This window comes from Drosophila montana, unplaced genomic scaffold (genome assembly GCF_035044405.1).
Source record: "Drosophila montana isolate Dmon_TW-CO22-7 unplaced genomic scaffold, ASM3504440v1 contig_402_1, whole genome shotgun sequence".
NCBI lineage: Eukaryota > Metazoa > Arthropoda > Insecta > Diptera > Drosophilidae > Drosophila > Drosophila montana.
In genome coordinates, this window is record NW_026998739.1 from 4,119,965 (window position 1) to 4,140,000 (window position 20,036).

General features: G+C 39.2%; 4 protein-coding genes and 1 long non-coding RNA gene across 6 annotated transcripts in view; 4 read left to right on the forward strand and 1 right to left on the reverse strand.

The window, feature by feature from the left end:
- Nucleotides 1-1,030: 1,030 nt before the first annotated feature.
- On the reverse strand, nucleotides 1,031-2,714 carry LOC135439329 (UDP-glycosyltransferase UGT5-like). Its single transcript, XM_064698046.1, has 2 exons — nucleotides 2,006-2,714; nucleotides 1,031-1,946 (listed from the first exon to the last, which is right to left on the reverse strand). Exons 1-2 carry the CDS (start codon nucleotides 2,698-2,700, stop codon nucleotides 1,037-1,039), a joined length of 1,605 nt encoding a protein of 534 aa, XP_064554116.1. The 5' UTR covers nucleotides 2,701-2,714; the 3' UTR covers nucleotides 1,031-1,036.
- A 675-nt stretch (nucleotides 2,715-3,389) lies between these two features.
- LOC135438943 (UDP-glucosyltransferase 2-like) lies at nucleotides 3,390-5,061 on the forward strand. Its single transcript, XM_064697504.1, has 2 exons — nucleotides 3,390-4,076; nucleotides 4,134-5,061. Exons 1-2 carry the CDS (start codon nucleotides 3,391-3,393, stop codon nucleotides 5,059-5,061), a joined length of 1,614 nt encoding a protein of 537 aa, XP_064553574.1. The 5' UTR covers nucleotide 3,390.
- An 875-nt stretch (nucleotides 5,062-5,936) lies between these two features.
- Nucleotides 5,937-7,611, forward strand: LOC135438944 (UDP-glycosyltransferase UGT5-like). The gene is made up of 2 exons (XM_064697505.1): nucleotides 5,937-6,622; nucleotides 6,684-7,611. The coding sequence occupies exons 1-2, from the start codon at nucleotides 5,937-5,939 to the stop codon at nucleotides 7,609-7,611; spliced, it is 1,614 nt and encodes a 537-aa protein (XP_064553575.1).
- A 743-nt stretch (nucleotides 7,612-8,354) lies between these two features.
- Nucleotides 8,355-9,972, forward strand: LOC135438947 (UDP-glycosyltransferase UGT5-like). Its single transcript, XM_064697507.1, has 2 exons — nucleotides 8,355-8,999; nucleotides 9,057-9,972. The coding sequence occupies exons 1-2, from the start codon at nucleotides 8,398-8,400 to the stop codon at nucleotides 9,970-9,972; spliced, it is 1,518 nt and encodes a 505-aa protein (XP_064553577.1). The 5' UTR covers nucleotides 8,355-8,397.
- Nucleotides 9,973-16,265: 6,293 nt separating this feature from the next.
- LOC135439344 (uncharacterized) overlaps nucleotides 16,266-20,036 on the forward strand; it is a 71,450-nt gene continuing 67,679 nt past the window's right edge. For both annotated transcript variants that reach the window (XR_010438040.1, XR_010438039.1), the window contains exon 1: nucleotides 16,266-16,345. This is a non-coding gene — a long non-coding RNA (uncharacterized LOC135439344). The remainder of the gene's footprint in view (nucleotides 16,346-20,036) is intronic.

Consider the following 20,036-nt stretch of genomic DNA (forward strand, 5'->3'; position numbering starts at 1 on the left):
GAAGAGGAGTCCAATAAACAATTTCAGCATTAATTACAAAATAATTCACGCGTTTCACAATAGTATTGTCTGCAAATGTTATTGGAGGATCCTCACCCTGCTTACCCAAAGTCTTTGCTCTCGTATCTCGCCTCATTGGCGGCGCTCTGCTCCACAATTGGCATTTTCATGCAGAAAAGTGCAAACACATCTACACGCAACAATTGCACAGATTTCTGGGATGCTTTTCAATTTACTTGTTCGTTGCTGTTTGTTCTTTTTTTTTTATTTCTGTACAAAAAGAAACCGAAACCGTCTACGTTCCATCGACCACGTTGGGCTGGGCGCACGGTTAGGAGGGGCGTTTGGAATTGAGGGTTTTCAGCATGCCTTTTCCGTTTGCTATTTCAATTGAAATTTGCTTATTGCAAAATGTTATTTTGTTTTCAGTGCGCACGTTGGATAGTTTGAAGAATTTCTAGTTTTTTGCAAATTATACTGTTCAAGTGTATGGGAAATATAAGCCCAGACAACAACATTGCGACGTGCAAAAGTATTTTGTGAATTTGTGTAATAAAGTTGCCAAGTATTTTAGCAGTAAGCCCCTTCCCTTCGGTAGTAAAGGATGCAGTGAAAAATGACTTTTGGTTTCCACTAGTTGGCCAGAAAATATGAAAGTATTTAAGGTCCATTACCTTTATACTATATATCATATGACTAGTACAGCGAAAGTTTGCTATGAATATGATTATGAACGGGCTTATATTCTAAATATGATATTCCCCCCAAGCGTAAAAGCTGCTACTCATTTCAGAATTGAACATTATAAAATTATAGCATGGTATGTTCAAATATACGTTCTCAATCAGTCAAGTGCTTTATTCGGTCAGATAACTACTAGTGTTATCTATAACACATTATCTAGAGTATTTAAAACGATTTATCAGCTTTATCAGTGTTTCATTTGTGTAGACAGGCTGAAATATTTAAATTTGAATGCCCAAATACATGATGCAATTAAAATAAAATAAGAAATATATTTTTTGGTGTCTTAAGCTTAAGATTTTTTTATTTTTTTAGTTTTCTGCGCCTTACCGAACAGTTTTCTATATAACTTAGTAAAAATGACTTTACTTATGAAAAGAAATACCAATAAGATAGTTATTAACAGCGCATAAACATCCAAATTATTGGCTGATATGTAATTCATGTGTACCAGAGGACTCTGCAAATGGGGTGCACCATTATAGCGCAGAACATACTCAGTCCAATAGAGCACACTCTTATGGGCTGAGATTGGTCGATCGCGATAAAGGGAAGAGAAGGTCTGTACTTTCTGTGAGTACTGAGGGTTATTCAAGACCTCCATAATACTCTCATGGAAAGGCTGCTCCTCCAGTGTTGCTAGACTCAAACTGAGTCCAAACCCATCTTTGACCATCTTTTCAGCATTGTTAGGCTGATCGCCGAACACAGGCAGGGCCAGCATGGGCTTTCCATGATACTGGGCCTCTGTGATGCCGCCTTTACCTGCGTGAGTTATAAAGAGCTTAATCTTGGGATGAGCTAGGATATCATCTTGTGGCAGCCACTTGGAATAGAGTATATTATCTGATTTGCCAGGTGTCTTATCCAGATCTTCCCATTTCCAAATGACCTTCAGCTTGAGTTTGGACAGAACATTGAACATGTTCTGGACTGTGTCGGGTTTCAAGTGAGCGCCCTTTACATTGGAGCCAAGACAGAGGAGAATGGCGCCATCTTTAGCATCGCTCAGGAAATCGGCAATTTTTTTTGGCAATTCGTCTGGTGTATCTTTAATTTGAATGCCGCCAACCTCTACTATTGCCGGCACATTGGGTCTGATGGGACCCTCGCTGGGGGCATGCGAACTAAAGAATGCGAGCGAAACGTTCTTAGTCAGATCTTCATAGGGGGGCATGTTTGGATCATCGCCATAGACCTTTCTGGAAATATATGATTATTTTAAATATTTGTCGCTCGTGTGGTTGGGAATCTTGTTTACTTGTAATCTTTGGCATCATGGTCTTCCAAAATCCACATAAAAATTCCCATAGCGCAGGTGGTTATATAGTTTTTTAATCGCTGTAAAAAGGTCATTGGCTGACCTTTTACATTAACCCCAGGCATTGCCGGCACATGTGAGATCAACTGAGGATTCCCCAGCATATTATTAAACAATTGATTTGGTGGCATAGTGGCCGCTAATATCACTGGCACCTTCAGCTTATGTGCAATGCCAAGCTGATAGTTGTTCATGAAGTAGCCAATCACAGCCAAATCGAACTTGTTGTCTTTGTTCTCGTATAAGTTCTTCACTCGCTGGTCCAACATGGCATCTCTCATCTTTTCAAACATTAACTTCATTTGGCCCATAATCCGGAACATAGAAACGATCATGTTGCTGTTATCGCTGGCTACCATTTTGCCGATAGTTGCGCTCATCATACGTTGATCCTCGTCGGAGAGCGGCACCTGCACCACGTTGATATCTTTGTGGGTAACGGGCGGCTTCAGAATTGTTACCACCGTCACATTGTGCCCGTTCTCCGCCAGCACCTTGACCATGGACATTTGCACAATCAAATGCGATGGACTCAGACTCGTAAAAACGCCCAGTATATTGGCGCTTTGGCTGCCGCTGATAAAAACAGCGCCAACTATTGCGAGTAGCAGAATGCGATTAGTAGCACAAGCCATGCTGCCGGAACGATCGTTGAACAAACACTGTTTGGCAATGTGGCCAACGCAGCTCTTTAAATCAGCATCGATAAGGCGCACTTATCGCGAACCTGCCTGATAGCACGATCAAACGTAACAGCATTATCTTGTGGTGAAATTATGAGCTGCAACAGCTTTTGCAGTGAGTAAGGTCATGATCCAGTGCTTTTATTGAATACCCTATGCCTGTTTGATCTTTCAACGTTGATTGTATAGGGTTGTACGGGGGGCGTATGTTTAGACGCGTATTGGCCATTTAATCAGCTTTGTACTGCCCAACCTTAACGTATTAATTTAATCTAAGCATTATATAAGTATATAAATACATATATATATCATTTGCAGCCCTATCAATCCGCTGTGTTTTTAGGAAAATGCTTGCAAACATATATCAGTACAACTACAGATAATAAGCGATACGTAGACTCTGTTAATCAGTTACGCATAGTTATCGAACAGACTGTCGTTTTAAAATAGTTGCTACCGGCAAATAGTAGCTGGCATTATCAGCGTGGCACTCAATTTTGAATATCATTGTTAACTCAACAGTATTCAAAATTAAAATTTTCATTGTGACCATCAAAAATAATTCATATCAGCTGTGATAATATAAGGCATATCCCTTAGTTTTTTAAAAATCAGTATTCGCCGAATATTCAAGCCGCCAACATGTCTCCCCAGACATTGTTATTGACATTCCTTGGTGCTCTTCTTATCAATGGTTCTCAGAGTGCAAATATTCTCGCGGTATTCAGCTGCCCCGTTCCCTCGCATTTAATTGTGGAAATGTCAATGGCCAAGGTACTGGCCGAGAATGGACACAATGTGACGGTGATCACAACTATAAAGCCGCATGTTTCTCACAAAAACATAAACCTGATATACATACCACTCACCAAGGAGGAGCAGCAGTTACAGAACTCTGGCCTGGCCAACATGGTTGAAAGAGACAATTCCAACATGATAACGGCTATCTTTCGCATGCGGAAGGAATTGTCGTTAATATTTAATAAAAATCGCGATGTAATGAAAGATCCCCGTATCCAGGATCTTTACGAGAACAAAGATAACAAGTTCGATCTGGTTATGCTCGGTTACTTCTTGAACAGCTTTCAGTTAGGCATAGCTCAAAAGCTAAAGGTGCCTGTTGTAATAGCGACCTCGATGTTCCAATCGGAAATATTCGACGTCATGTTAGGCAATATCCAAGCACAAGCCTATGTTCCAACAGTATCTGTTTCCGTCGAAAAAGGGCGCGCAATGACTTTTGCACAACGCTTGTCCAATTTAATTACACTCGGTGCCTTTAAGTCTTATATGTATCTTACGGAAAAAGATAATCTAGAGGCATACAAGTAAGTGACTTCAACAAAATTTCTAAAGGGAGTGTCTAAGGGATCATTTTTTTCCAGCGAGCTCTATGGAAACGATCCGGCCATGCCAAAATATGAGGATCTGAACAAAAATGTATCGCTAATATTCTTCAATTCTCATGCCCTCAGTGAAGGTCCCATTAGGCCTAGTTTTCCAGGTGCCATAGAAGTAGGAGGAATACAAATCAAGGAAAAGCCCGATCCCTTGCCCAAAGAAATTGACAATTTTTTACGGAATGCTACAGACGGTGCTATCCTTCTGAGCCTGGGCTCCAATGTAAAGGGAGCCTTTTTAAAGGCCGACATAGTCCAAAACATGTTCAATGTTTTATCCAAACTAAAACAGAGAGTCATTTGGAAATGGGAAAATCTGGAAAAGACTCCTGGCAAATCAGATAATATACTATACTCAAAATGGTTACCACAGGATGATATTCTAGCACATCCAAAGATCAGGCTCTTTATAAATCATGCAGGAAGAGGCGGCATAACCGAGTCTCAGTTTCATGGAAAGCCCATGCTCTCGCTTCCTGTGTTCGGCGATCAGCCTGCCAATGCTGAAAAAATGGTGAAGGATGGGTTTGGTCTAAGCATGAGCTTATTAACCCTGGAGGAGCAACCTTTTCATGACAAAATTATAGAAGTTCTCGAGAATCCCGAATATACCCAAAAGGTGAAAGCGTTTTCGAAGCTATTCCGCGATCGCCCAATGACTGCGCGTCAGAGCGTGCTCTATTGGACCGAGTATGTTCTGAGACATCATGGAGCACCTCATTTGCAAAGTCCCCTAGTTCACATGAGCTTCATAGCAGCCAATAATTTGGATGTTTATGCGCTGTTATTTAGTTTCCTAATTATTATTTTATTAATAAGCAAAGTAGTTATAAAAAGTCTTTACAGAAAGCTAACAGGAAATACAAAAAAAGAAAAAAATGTTGGGAAGGCCAAGAAGTTGAAGACTAAGTAAATCAATAAATAAGTTATGTTTTCAATCTTATATTTTCGTTTTTCATTCGTCATTTGACATTGATGTTAACAGTTAAGAGAACAATCGCGTGATTTGATTATTGTTTAAGGAGATTATCGGCTGGGTAGAATGAACTCATATCAGCTATAAAGCACTTACGGTTATCATAATCGGGTTGATTTGAAAGTATATATATTGGCTAACAAGCAACTGAAGCCATTTGGTTATCTAAATAAATTGACATTTTGCACTTAACTGAGATATAAATCATTAACAAAGCAATTAACATGAGTAAGAAATTATAATTATTTATACTCGTTGGGTATATTCTTATTTTCTCATGATATGAGTGAGCAAAGAAGGGAATATCCCCGACAACATAATGTTTATAATATTTTGTTTAGCATGTGTCTTTCTAAATGTCTGTTTCTTTGTCTATCTGTTTCTATGCAATCAATTCTCTGTATTATAGATATCAAGATGATACTTTGCTTATGTCCGAAAAAATACTGACATCCTTATATCATATGTTATAGATGACTGGACCAAGTGCTGGCATTAATTAGTTTCACTATGCTCCTAACCAATATCAGTAAACTTCATTAAAATAGCCTTTTAGATGAATCAGTCGTCATTAAATTTATGGGCATTATGGGATTTACAATTCTCTTCACATATCCGCAAGCTCAAAAAACATATGTCTTCAAGGGTATTTCATCTTCGGTGTGCCTTTTACCTGCTCTCTAGTTTATCTTAGTGTCAATTTTAACTCAAGAATGTTTCATATTTGTCAAATTGTCTGCCTGCTTCCATTATAAAAGGCATTGCCCGTTCTGCTTAGAGATTAGTTTATGCCGAATATTCAAACCGCGAACATGTCTCCTAAGACTTTATTCTGGTTGTTCCTCGTTGCCCTTCTTATCAATGTTTCTCGGAGTGCAAACATTCTCGCAGTATTCAGCTGTGCAGCTCCCTCGCATTTAATTGTGGAAATGTCAATGGCCAAGGTACTGGCCGAGAATGGACACAATGTCACGGTGATCACAACTCTAAGGCCGCATGTTACTCACAAAAACATAAACCTCATATACATACCACTCAGCAAGGAGGAGCAGCAAGCACGGGACTCTCTCCTGGCCGGCATGATTGAGAGAGACAATTCCAACATGCTTGTAACTGCGTTTCGCATGCGAAAAGAAGCGTCGTTTTTATTTAACAAAAACCGTAATGTGATGAAAGATCCCCGTGTGCAGGATCTCTACAAGAACAAGGATAACAAGTTTGATCTGGTTATGCTCGGTTACTACCTTAACAGCTTCCAGTTAGGCATAGCTCAGAAACTCAAAGTGCCTGTTGTGATAGCGACCTCGTTATTCCAATCAAGAATATTCGATGTTTTCTTAGGTGATATCGGCGAACAAGCCTATGTTCCAACAATGTTTATTTCCGTCGAAAAGGGTCGAATAATGACTTTTGCACAAAGATTAATCAATTACCTGTCACTCAGTGCCTTTAAGATGAATATGTACCTTACGGAAAAAGATAATGCAGAAGCTTACAAGTAAGTCGATCTTAACGAGAAATTTTTTAAGGAAATGCTCACAGCCTTATAATTTTTTCAGCGAGCTCTATGGTAGCGATCCGACCATGCCAAAATATGAGGATCTGAACAAAAATGTATCGCTTATATTCTTCAATTCTCATGCCCTTAGTGAGGGTCCCATTAGGCCCAGTTTTCCGGGAGCCATAGATGTAGGGGGAATACAAATCAAGGAAAAGCCCGAGCCTTTGCCCAGAGAAATTGGAGATTTTATAGAGAATGCTACACATGGTGTTATCCTTCTAAGCCTGGGCTCACATGTAAAGGGAACCTTTTTGCAGACCGATACAGTCACCAGGATGTTCAATGTGCTGTCCAAACTAAAACAGAGAGTCATTTGGAAATGGGAAAATCTGGATAAGACTCCTGGCAAATCAGATAATATACTATACTCAAAATGGTTACCACAGGATGATATTCTAGCGCACCCCAAAATCAGGCTCTTTATAAATCACGCAGGAAGAGGCGGCATTACCGAGTCTCAGTTTCATGGAAAGCCCATGCTCTCGCTTCCTGTGTTTGGCGATCAGCCTGCCAATGCTGAAAAAATGGTGAAGGATGGGTTTGGCCAAAGCATGAGCTTGTTAACCCTGGAGGAGCAACCTTTTCATGACAAAATTATAGAAGTTCTCGAGAATCCCGAATATACGCAAAAAGTAAAAGCTTTTTCGAAGCTATTCCGCGATCGCCCATTGACTGCGCGTCAGAGCGTGCTCTATTGGACCGAGTATGTTCTGAGACATCATGGAGCACCTCATCTGCAAAGTCCCCTGGTTCACATGGGCTTCATAGCAGCCAATAACTTGGATGTTTATGCATTGCTATTAAGTTTATTAATTGTTTTTCTTATTATTAGTAAAGTAGTATTAAAGAGTGTATACAGAAAACTTAACGCATTGGCCACCAGAAAAGAAATTGTTGGAAAGGCCATGAAACTAAAGACTAAATAAATTAACTAAGATTGCCATATATAATTCTTTCTTTTAAAAAAATACTTAATAAGTGAACAATTTGACTTTCTTTAATGTAGCTGATTGGCTAGGTAAATGAACGCCTATCAGTTATGTATATATGTATATGTCTCAAGGTTATCAGAAACGGGCTTATTTGAAAGTATATTTCTTTGTTTTCTAGCAAGTTTATATTGACTTTGATAATTTAATCTAAGTATTTTGATAATTTGCAATTTATGGAACAGACTGCAATTAATTTAAATCTTCATTTGAAATGCCTAATTTTGGTGGCACATATTAAAATATCCCCCAATAACAAATATAAACATTCAATACACTTAAATAAGAGATTATCCTATTTAATTATGTTTCTCTCTGATATTTTACATGCGGAATTATATTATTGAAAATCAACTGTTTTCTTATCATTGTTTTTTTCAAATGTAGTTTAAGTTCTTACAAAATTTATGGTTTACACTCTGTAACATATTTATTTACACTGTGTCCATTTACGGACTTCGTAGATTACCGCCTACTGATAAAGCGTGTTTAGATTTGAATGTGGACTCATCTCTTGGACTGTTGCCTCAGTTGAAAGCGACTGATTGCAGACAAATAGCAGCTCGTTACATTAGAAAAACTTACAAAGGCCTGAAGGTGGGGGAAAATTAGATAGAAAATTATCAGTAGCCAGTAGCCATCACTGATCAGTCTTAGCTTAACACTCAAACCGTCAACATGTCGCCTCAGATTCTATTCTTCTCGTTGCTCGGAGTTCTTTTTATGAGCAGTGCTCGCGGTGCAAATATTCTCGCAGTTTTCAGCTGCGCTTTTCCCTCGCATTTAATTGTGGAAATTTCAATGGCCAAGGTGCTGGCCGAGAATGGACACAATGTGACGGTGATCACAACTCTGAATCCCCACGTTACTCACAAAAACATAAATCTGATATACATACCACTCACCAAAGAGGAGCAGCTATCACAGGATGCCAGCATAGCCAGCATGGTTGAAAGAGACAATTCCAAAATGATTTCAGCTTTATTTCGCTTGCGGGATCAAGTGTCATTTGCATTTGAGAAAAACCGAAATGTAATGAAAGATCGACGTGTTATCGATCTCTACGAGAACACGGATAATCAGTTCGATCTGGTTATGATCGGTTACTTTCTGAACGATTTCCAGATAGGCATAGCTCAGAAGCTGAAAGTGCCTGTTGTAATAGCTACCTCAATGTATCAATGGGAGATATTTGAGAGCATGCTAGGAAGTGTCCAAGCCAAAGGATCGTCTACTTTTTCGGAACGATTGGACAACCTCATTGTAAGCTATGTACTACGATTATTCACGTATGTCATTGAGCTCGATAACGCAAAAGCCTACAAGTAAGCGGGACATCCAATTTCGGAATATGATATGTTAAAAAGCATCCATTTTCGCAGAGAACTCTATGGCAACGATCCCAGCATGCCGGCGTATGCAGACCTCAACAAGAATGTTTCGCTTGTACTCTTTAATTCTCACTCCTTTAGCGAGGGTCCTATCAGATCCAGCGTTCCAGCAGTCATAGAGGTGGGAGGCATTCAAATTAAGGATAAGCCAGATCCGTTGCCCTTAAAATTTGCAAATGTTCTAAGTGATGCTAAAGACGGCGCCATTCTCTTGTGCCTGGGCTCCAATGTAAGGGGTTCTCACCTAAAGCCCAGCACCGTCAAAAAAATGTTCAATGTGCTGTCCAAATTAAAGCAAAAAGTTATTTGGAAATGGGAAGATCTAAATAAGATTCCTGGAAAATCAGAAAATATACTATACTCAGAATGGGTACCACAGGATGATATTCTAGCACATCCCAAGATCAGGCTCTTTATAAATCATGCAGGAAGAGGCGGCATCAACGAGTCTCAGTTTCATGGAAAGCCCATGCTCTCGCTTCCTGTGTTTGGCGATCAGCCTGCCAATGCTGATAAAATGGTAAAGGATGGGTTTGGGCTAAGCATGAGCTTATTAACCCTGGAGGAGCAACCCTTTCATGACAAAATTATAGAAGTTCTCGAGAATCCCGAATATACGCAAAAAGTAAAAGCTTTTTCGAAGCTATTCCGCGATCGCCCATTGACTGCGAGTCAGAGCGTGCTCTATTGGACCGAGTATGTTCTGAGACATCATGGAGCACCTCATTTGCAAGGTCCCCTGGTTCACATGGGCTTCATAGCAGCCAATAATTTAGATGTTTATGCATTTTTGACAAGTATTTTGATTTTTATCATATTCAGTTGCCAATTTATCGTAAAGTTTGTGTACAGAAAACTTGCAAGCAATGCACACATTAGGAAGGTGAAAATCTTAAAGAATATATAAAACTATTTTAATAATAAAAATGTTTTAATTTTATGACTCTAGTTAATTGTTAATATTGCCTAATATTTTAATTGTATTCAATATTTTAATATTTTTAATTTAATCAAGGTTTTCGGTTTTGATTCGAACAGCTTTCAGCAATTGTGACGTTTTGTAAGACAGTGCTATATTTTTACCTATAAAGTATATGGGGTCAGTTATTTTTTTATGGAACTTTACTTTTTTCCTACGAGTTAAAAAACATTGATAGCCATGATTTTTATTTATACATATTTTTCAGATAACATTTTCTTTATCTTGATTTAAGCTATAGATCTGATATAGAGCTTTGGCACCGAAAAAACCAGTGTGCACTGCTATTTGTATTCGCTGCCGGGTAAAGAGATTTATCCAAATGAATCGCTGGCACTGCTGATTTTTATTTCATTTGCGTGTTCCATTAATTCATTCGATTATCGCTACCAACCCTTGCCCCGGCCAGCGGAACTAATGGTCATCCTCTGCGTGTCCAGCACATCGATTGTACTGGACTCCAGGTGGCGGGAGGGTCAGGGGGCTGGGCGGCACATTTTCGTACACATTTAATCGTCTGCCAGCCTGCTGCAAATTCTTAATTAACATACACACAAGCGCACATTTACACACACACGCACACACATGCAAATAAATATTTATCGGCTTTCGTTAGCGTGTAACTCACATGGACAGGACCCGGCTCAGTCTCGGTCTCGGCCTCTGCTTGGCGCTGGTCAACCAGCCGGTCAGCGAGGACGCGTCAACGCATCGTTCTCAGCGCTGCCAAACCCGCATTAAACATTTCCGCTTCCGTTTTTGTCTTTTTCATTTTCCTCTGCTCGTTTGTGTGCAAGCGTTCACACTTTAATACCCCTTGGCATCTACAATTCGGACTATTAAGAACATTCATGAAGGTTGTTGTACCCGTAATCTAAGTCAATACACAAGCAGCTGCAGGATGTACGCGACTATCAGCTTGCATATCATAAGCTATTCTTCCCGTGAGCTATTTAATATATAATAAAGATTAAAAATCTATTTAAAAATCAAAGTGTGCTGCAAACTGACTAGATAGTCAATGGAAATTAAAGCCTCTTTGATATATTTGTGTATTCATCTATTAAATGATGACAATTGCATTTGCTAGCCTTAAGTTCGGTTCGTGAGTCGAGTTTCCAATTTCATGAACCCAGATTTTAGTTCAAGCCTTAGTTTGTCATGTATTTTAGGAATATTTATTAAGAAATTTTGCAGACCACTTGAAAATTTAACAGATATCCGCAAATATCAATTTTTGTGGAAAAAAAAGACAAACTCTTTACACAATTTTATTAATAATTCATTATTTATTTTAAGATTTAAAAGAGTACACCGAATGTAAATCTTGCAAAATTCGAAGTTAGTTAAAGTAAATGTCTTTTAATTATCTAAATTCTCGGATAACAGATATAAAAAAAAACTTTAAATATTTGTTAAAAATTTATATGATAATTTTTTCCATTTATTAGTTAAAATTATGCAGAGGCAGTTTAATTTTCCTGCTGGCCCAATCCTACTTATTGTACTCATATCACATCATACTCTTCATTTGTCTTTTTTTCTGCTGCTGTTGTTGCCGTCAGTGTTAATGTGGCTGTTGATGTTGGTCGTTGGTTGTAGGCTGGTTGCTTGGGTTGCACTGTTGCAATGTTAAGCGATTTAATGAAATATTCCGCTGCATACGGCACGGCTGACTGCCCTGCTTAACATTGAGAGCTGCGTTGCGAGCTGCGATTGTAATGAGTTTTACACTAGACAACAACAGCTCAACATCAGCTCCACCCAAAACAAATGTCAAATATTTGATTAGCCCCATTAGAAGCAGCTCCCAAACCAGCTCTGACCCACATCCAGGTCCAATAAGGGTGGTTCGCGCTTGTCGAACAGCGCAGTGAGGAAAAACTTCATTATAATTTCGCTCATTAACTCGTTTCGTGTGCTTTCTACATTTTTACTCATTTTCCTCGACGAACTGAAGGAAAAAAACACTTTTCATAATTAAGCGTTGTAATTTTTGTTTGTTTCGGGTTATTTTTTTTTCTGATGAGAGGGTGCCTTCGCGGTAAAGGTTTTATATTTCCCCCTACCTCTCGATTACATTATATTTTTTTTCTAAATAGCCTATCTGTGCAGATATGAAGGGTATATTTTAGACAACTTATATAAATGTACAACCCGTATAAGCCAGGTAATTTCCAAACCAAATGAATGCAAAAATTCAACTGAATCTTGTTAGCTTTATGTACCCATTTCAGCATTGGGTATAGGGTATGTGAGAGTCCTTTCCAATCATTTTCCTTGATTAAGTTTCCTTTTGGCTTTGGCAGGCACTGTGCAAAGTTTTGCCTGATGGACATATGATTGCTTTGGAGTGTACGAAGGCGAGCTTGTCTATTCATATTTCAATATTTCATTAACTGGAACTCATTCATATTTACTGACGTGTGGGCGGGTTGGAGGTTATTGGAGGGTGGGCGTGTTTGGCCATTAGGGCACAAATGCTGTGGGCCCCAATGGGGCCGATTGCCGATGATGGTGAAAATTCGTTCTCACAACACATTCGATTGGCATTGTTGTTCATGGAAATTGGCGAGAAACTTGCCAGCTGCTTGACAGCTTTAACTTGACTTGAGGAATTTTCAATTAGTGGCTGAAAAATGTCAACTGGTTTCCTGGGGAATTTTCATAATTATGCAGATGACTTGTCAAACTGTGTTTAATCCCACATTCATTTTGCAGTAAATTTAATTGAAACTGCCCTCCCCCCAGAACCCGACCAGAATCTCATGTCAAGCTGCCATAGAACTTTGGCATAGCTCGCAAATACTGTCATTAAACGGCCAAAAACTACACACAAGCCCCAGACCAAAATGTCTATAATTTCTGTACATGGCAGTCGACAACAACAAACAGCAACTGGCAGCAGCAATAACCAACAACAGCAACTGCTCTCTGAGCATTAGTTATTACTGCGAACTATAATTTAAAATAAATGCCAAAGTAGCCGTTGCTCTAAACCGCAGCTCAGAGCACTGCCAGAGTGGGTTGGGTTGTGGCAAGCGGCAGCATTGGCTGCCATTGGTCTCTTCGGAGGCAGGGGGGAAAATTGTTGCTATTAAGCCCATCCAACAGCCAAGAGTAGCTGTTGCTCTCACTGCTGTTGCTGCTGCTACTGCTGCTGCTGCTGCTTTTGGCTTTATAATAAATTTATAAATGAAAATATGAAAAATGGTCGCTGCGTGTTTTTGCCAAACTAAGCAAAATGTTTGCAGCTTAAAGAAGCGCTACAAAACAAACAAAAATCCGTGTTGGAGCTGCGGGAAAACTCGGGACTGGGGCACGTCTTGGTTTTCGGTCATCAGTGCTCTGTGGTTGAGCTGCGTAGCTTTTAAGTTTTTGTTCTCGGGATCTGGCTTAAGCTCTTAAATGTTTAAAATAAGACTAATATTTTTGTTTTTATAAAGTAAAGTATTTTGTAAATGTTTGTTTGCATTTATTTGATTTGCCAAACATTAATTTATTAAATACTCTTATAGATGGTAAAATCATGCCTTTCTTTTTCTATTAATCAGTAAATGTTCCTCAAGTTTGCTTTGCTAGAATCATAAAATATGGATTATTTAAATACTTTTAATATTTGCCTTCTTTATGGATTTAATTTGATTTGTGGGTAAAAAATGCATATTTCTTTGTCAATTGTTAACTTTTCATTTTGCATTTCATGCACAAGCCAAGGATTTGTCTGCAGTTTTATTTCAATTTCAATGTCCAAAAGGCAGCACAAAGCTTGTCCAGTTGTGAGAATGCTCTGGACCTCGTCCCTTAGCAAAATGCACACACATTTCTGATATCTGTATTATATTTATTTCTGCATTTTCAGTAAAAACTGAATGCATATAAAAACATAACAGAAATAAATAAGCAAATGACAAAACTAGTGACACATTTTAAACATTTGACTTGCGAAGGCATGGTAAAAAGCTAAATAAACTTTCACTCTGGGACAGTTCGCAGGACATGTGCATGTGTCAGGAAGCAAACGAGAAAAGCGCAAATGGCCGGCAGCATCCTGGCTGAGACACGGGGTCAATGTGTGGAGGGGAAGTGGGAAGGGAAGTTCTGGTCCCAGGACAAGCGCAATTTTGATTAGTTTTCATGCGTTGTGCGTTTGATTTCGGCAAGTTCTTGAAACTGACAAAGAAAATTAAATCAAATGTAACTTTAGGCGTTGTTGTTGCTCTTTTTCTTGTTTTATTTTTTCTCGTTGTCCTTGGCCAATTGCTGAACTGTTCACTCACATTTGCTCACATTGGTGTTCATGTTGCGTGTCAGCGCCCGCTGGGCTCCTCTATGGAAATTAAAGTTGCAACTGCCAACTTGCAACTGGCGTCGCTGGCGGATATAAAATACGAAAGCGCAAAAAACTTTCACCATTTTCTTGGCAAACTTTCAGTTGCATTTGCAAAATGTCCTGCCAAGTACGTAGTTGTACAGTCGACGGGCCACATATATAACTCAAGAGTGGCCCAACACCTGCCGCCCATGGCAACGCCCTCTGGCGGACGGCACAGCAGCTGTGCTCCAGTTCGCTCCATTCTGGCATTGTCGTAAGCTGAGCGTGAAAAAGAAACATTTGCATATCCTGTGACCCACTTATAATCATTTTTCATGGACGTGTACTGTAGAGGTAAGTGCCAGGCGAATGGCCAACAGCATCTACAGCAACAGCAGCAGCAAAAGCACCATCAGCAGAAACAACAGCGACATCTAGCGTTCTATATTGGAGTTGGGCCAGGCAAAATGAGGTTATGTTTGCCCAACGAGCATCATTTGCATAAATTGTGCAGTTGGGGGCGGGCGGAGCAGAGCAAACGGGAGGTGCTTGGCTCGCTTGTCCACGAAACATAAATACGAATCCAAGATATTCTTATAGACAGAAGCCAAATTATGGAAAAATTCTATTTTGGTGCTCATTAGCGCAGACCCAAAGTGTCAGCGTAATTAATAATCCAAAAAAGCAAAGAAGCAGAAATAAATTTCAAATACAACCAAAAAAAACACAATCAGACTCAGATAGTTGAGAGTGTCTGACTTTAAGATACTATATAAATGGATGCGAAAACCCTAACACACTCCCAATTATAAGCAACTCCTGTAATTAGCATTCCACACACATTATCATGAAATTCTGGGTTCAAACAGAATGTATATGCCAAGATCTTCCCAAGAATTTGTCATTCTTGGGAATATATAAAAATCCTTCTGTGCCTACTTTTATGAATTGTCCGCTTTTACATGTGCTACAAATCTTATCAAAATATTTGTATACCCTTTATGCTTCAGTTATGGATACAGGGTATTAAAAAAAATATGCTAACACAGTGCTAAGTATTTTTATCATTTCCACACATGACATGAAAAGCGTGTGGACGAGCGAAGCAGCGAGAGGTGGAAAATTTATTTGCCTGTAATTAATCAGTGCAGCTGAGATACCCCTATATATAAGGCGTAAGGGAAATGTGGAGAGGGTAAGAAGTGCAATTGTGTCTTTGTTTTTGTTGTTGTTGCTTAGCCTGTCAAGTGGCTGCCTTGTAAATGGTGGGACAACGTTTGTGCCCCTCTTTGCAGCTTTCATTAGACCTGCGGCTTGTGGCATTTAATTTTCCAGCATTTAATTGACAACACGTCGCATGGAGCAAAAACACAGAAGATCTCTGCGGTTTCGTATTAATTGTTTTGGGGGTGTACGCAAATAGTCGTAAAATTAATCAACATATGCAACTGTGTCCAAAAACCAATTCACAGTAATATTTTGTTTGCTTATTTGACAGAATTGGGTCAAATGCTTTACCCTGGCTGGCCAATGCAAATAATCAGCTTAGATCAAATCTATTTTGGCCAACAAAACATTGCCATATGTTATACAACTGTTTGCTGTTTATTCCCTGCACACGCATCCCTGCACATTTTTCATTAAAAATGCGAATGGGAATCTCGTCAAGCGTCAAAATGTATTTAAATATTCAAATAATCTGGAAGCTTAGCCACAAAACGCAAATACATATAAGCATTGAGTGGCTTTTGGTTAGTAAATTAATCAAAACTCCGACACGAATTTAAATCCCATATAAACGATGCAAACAATTTAAGCAAGCTGGAAATTTGTATAATATAGTATATATAAACCATCTATATTTTTATTCATTAAATTATTAAAAATTGTTTGTATTTTTATTACAGTGAAAAACTCAGTTAATGCTGTTTAAACAATGTGATCTAGTGGAATCAAAAATGTCTTTTATGCCGGAACTATTAACATGTGAGTACTGATTCATTTTACTTCAACTCTCAACTTTGGGGAAAAAAAAAGAAGATAAATGAGATGTACAAAGTTTCGTTCGATCTGTCAAACTATTGGCCGCAAGCTTAGAACGTTGCGAGATAAACATAAATAAACGAGCGAAAGGAAATACTTGATATTTATATAAACAGACGGAGTGGAATATTATAGATTGGCGAAAGGAACGAATAGACAGATGACTTTTAGGGGCTAATGCACTTCAGTCAACCTGATAAAGAGATAGTTCTTCAGCTCGTTTTTTAAAATAAGTAAGAAACTCATTCACAATATATTAGTATTATTATTAAAATATAGCCTATTGTTAAACATTTGTTAACATTTGGCTAGAAATATTACATTCATTCAGTAGGGTGCTACTCGAGCCCGGAATCTCTTGGTTTATTATTCAATCGTATTTTCTGTGCACCCAAATCCAAAAATTGAATTAAAAATGACCTTGGCCGTCATAAAAGTTGACAAGAGAGAATGGGAAATGGATTTATGTAAATGGCCTTAAGTTGATCAAGAATTGGCCAGCCATTCTGTCAGTTCATTTATCTCACACACACACACATACACTCACAGATAATTTAACACACATATACAAGGACTGACATCGCATATATCAATCGCTTGTAAGTTTTGGGCTGACTCCCCGCGAACGTGACATGAATTGCACTTAAGTGATTTTAATAGTTCACGTGCGCCTCTTGACAAAACGCCGACCGCTGACCATGGCTGAGGGGCTTGGCAAGAAGTGCGGGGGTTGCGCTTCTGCCTGCGGCTGGGCCGCGCTTCCGTTTCCTACTACTCTTGGCGGAGTTCAATAAGACAATAGAGCACCAGTAGGCCACAATTTCCGCGCTGGCTAAGCAAATTTGCTCTGCGTTGAGAGCTGAGTTCTTGTTTGAGGAGCGGGCATTGTTTTGTTTATGCCATGCACGGGATGTGCGTGCCTCAAAACTGTCAGTTTGGACTCCCTTTCTCTCTCTCTCTACTCCCAGTCTGTCTATATATCTATATTCTACCTGAATTCTATGAGGCTTTCGCTTTCTGGCCGCAATGCGTGTAATGGACACGCGCCACCTGACTTAATATCAATTTCGACTGCCGACTGCTGCTCAGTTTTTGCCTCAGCTTGCTTTGGTTTTTTGTCTCTCGGAAAGTTTTTAAGTCAAATGAATTTTTTATGGCACCAACAACGGCCCGGGCCAGGTTGCAATCGTGGCCAAGTTCCTTGGTTACCTTTACGTGTTCGGAGTTTTAAAATTGTCGGCCCAACTCCTCGTCGTCGTCTTCATCGTGTGGGTCATTTGAAATAAATGGTTTTAAAATACTTTCAAGTGTGGCACATGCCAGGCCACAATTTGCAAATTGAGTTGATTGTGGGCGCTGGGCAGAAGGAGTGGCAATATTGACTTCTGGGGCTACCAGCTGAATTACAGTCTGGACAGCTAATAAAGGTGCTAATGGGATTATAGGGCAATTAGATTGTTTGCGAAAAAGGTAAAGTGCATTAAACTGACCAGACGCAATACGAATTTAAATGCCTGGATTCAGAATTCGTTTCAAATTATAATATTAAATCACCAAGAAAGTTAAGAAGAGTATAAATAAGTAATAAGAAACTAACTTTTACTAGTAAAGAAAGAAATAAAGTAGCAATTAAAGCTTAATGTAATGTTACAAATTTTTGATTCCCATCAGTGTATTAAACTAATAATTATTTGTTTTGCAATATATTATTTTTATACTACTCTTTTTATAGCTGATATTTAAGAGCTGCTTAAAGTTACTGAGTCTGACATATAAAACTCTATAGAACTCTGGCACAATAAATAGAAACCATAAAGTCAACCATAATAAGAAGTACTCTGGACTGTAAACTGAAGTGTTTATTGTTTGTAGAATGAGTTAAGTCGAACCTTTGAAATACATATTTGAAAAGCTAATATATTAAGTGTCTCCCCCTTCAGTTCTTGCTGAGCACGGAAACCCGTAACGAAATCTCTGACGGATAGTAACGATTCATAGCAATAAAGCATAAGTTGAGTAAGATTAAAGCTTTTGCATATCTATTTATTTCCTGTGTCCAAATTCGGCACATAGTCAATGGGGGGATTCTTGTTGAGACAGGTTGACAATCAAATGCATTAGAATTTTCGAAAAACGATCATTTTGACTAAAGCCATAAGTTCCCAGCCATGAGAAAAAAATTTTTCATTTGGCTGTTCGTGACTTTGGCTCAGTTTGGTTATCTCTGGCCTCAGTTGTTGCTGTCGACTAGCAATATGCCAATCACAGTGAGTTTTGGTCTTCTCAGGCTGGGCAAAAGAAAAGTCATTAGGTCATTAGGCAATAAATAATTAAAAGCCATTGTTGGCAAGCCAGGCACGAATGTGCCACACCTCCATTTCCCGCGGGTATCGGCACAGCGGGCTGGCCAAAAAACTGTGTGTATGCGTGTATGTGTGTGTGTGTGTGTGTGTGTGGAAAACTGTCGGTTGTGCGAGGAAAATGCGCTAATCATGTGCTTAACATGGCGCACCACAACTGAATTTATCACTCACACAAATTTCAATTACTCGGCTAAAACTGAGAGAGAAACTGCGTCGCATTTCCCTTGAGAAGCTGCGTGTGGAAATTCCACATGCGCGCCAAATCCTAAAAAATGATGGCGAATAGTGCGTGCTCGAAAAGCGATCAGTGTGATTAATGAAAGGGGCAACTGGAAACCCCTTAAAAAATGATGAGACCAAAGCAAAGCAAGCGCAAAGAGCTGCCACCGAAAATTAGTATGAGAAATTAACAAGTGGCCGCCATTGGTCATGTCAGCTTAGCTCGAGAAGATTTCCAGGCTTAGCTCCTGGCATTAGGCACACTTTATAAGTAAAAAACATATTCACGGAATAACCAACTGGCCAGGCAAGGCAGGGCACGGGCATATACATATACTGCATATATACAATTTCCGGCTAATGTGTGGAATTAATCCCAGCCAAGGGCGCCGAGGCTGCGCTGGCGACAGCGAAAGTCACTGAGGCGTGCCGGGGCCACAGGGGCACCCTCGAGGGCTCAGTTACAGGATTAGCATGGCGGTAGAAACAACAACAATGCTCACGGTTTTTTGGACAACAAAACGGAAGTGGTTAAGGCGAAGCAGAACGACATCCCAGAGTTGGACTAAAGTGACATTCACATTTTACAAGGTCGTTTTTTTTGTACACCCTTTCAGAGGGTATTATCAATTGGTCAACAAACATGTGAAGAAACTATATATATATGTTTATATATTGGTCAGTATCAAAAGCTGAGTTCATATAGAATATAATAGAATTTCACGTATGTCTCTGATCTAATTTTTTGTATAAGATCGTGTCATATCCACATTAGAAACACATCAGAAATATTTATGTCATATATCTGGAAGGGTATTTAGTCTTCGGCCTTTTGTATATGACTTTTAAATCTTTGGTCTTTGTCGCGTTTTCATGGGGGGCGATCCACTTGTGAAATGTTTGCCTGGACAACTCCCCTCCTTTGTTTGCTTTACATTTGTTGTCATTTGTTGTTTTTCCCGTCGCTGATGCAACTGCATACTTTAGACTCAATGGAGTCTACGGTTTCATCTCGCCCACTGACTCTTTACCAAAATGTGATTCAATCCATT

Excerpts from the sequence above, each read along its gene's own strand:
- LOC135439329 (XM_064698046.1), bottom strand. The coding sequence starts at position 2,700 with ATGGCTTGTGCTACTAATCGCATTCTGCTACTCGCAATAGTTGGCGCT. Across the intron at positions 1,947-2,005 it reads CATGATGCCAAAGATTACAA|AAAGGTCTATGGCGATGATC; the intron begins GTAAACAAGATT and ends ATATATTTCCAG.
- LOC135438943 (XM_064697504.1), top strand. The coding sequence starts at position 3,391 with ATGTCTCCCCAGACATTGTTATTGACATTCCTTGGTGCTCTTCTTATC. Across the intron at positions 4,077-4,133 it reads GATAATCTAGAGGCATACAA|CGAGCTCTATGGAAACGATC; the intron begins GTAAGTGACTTC and ends ATTTTTTTCCAG.
- LOC135438944 (XM_064697505.1), top strand. The coding sequence starts at position 5,937 with ATGTCTCCTAAGACTTTATTCTGGTTGTTCCTCGTTGCCCTTCTTATC. Across the intron at positions 6,623-6,683 it reads GATAATGCAGAAGCTTACAA|CGAGCTCTATGGTAGCGATC; the intron begins GTAAGTCGATCT and ends TAATTTTTTCAG.
- LOC135438947 (XM_064697507.1), top strand. The coding sequence starts at position 8,398 with ATGAGCAGTGCTCGCGGTGCAAATATTCTCGCAGTTTTCAGCTGCGCT. Across the intron at positions 9,000-9,056 it reads GATAACGCAAAAGCCTACAA|AGAACTCTATGGCAACGATC; the intron begins GTAAGCGGGACA and ends CCATTTTCGCAG.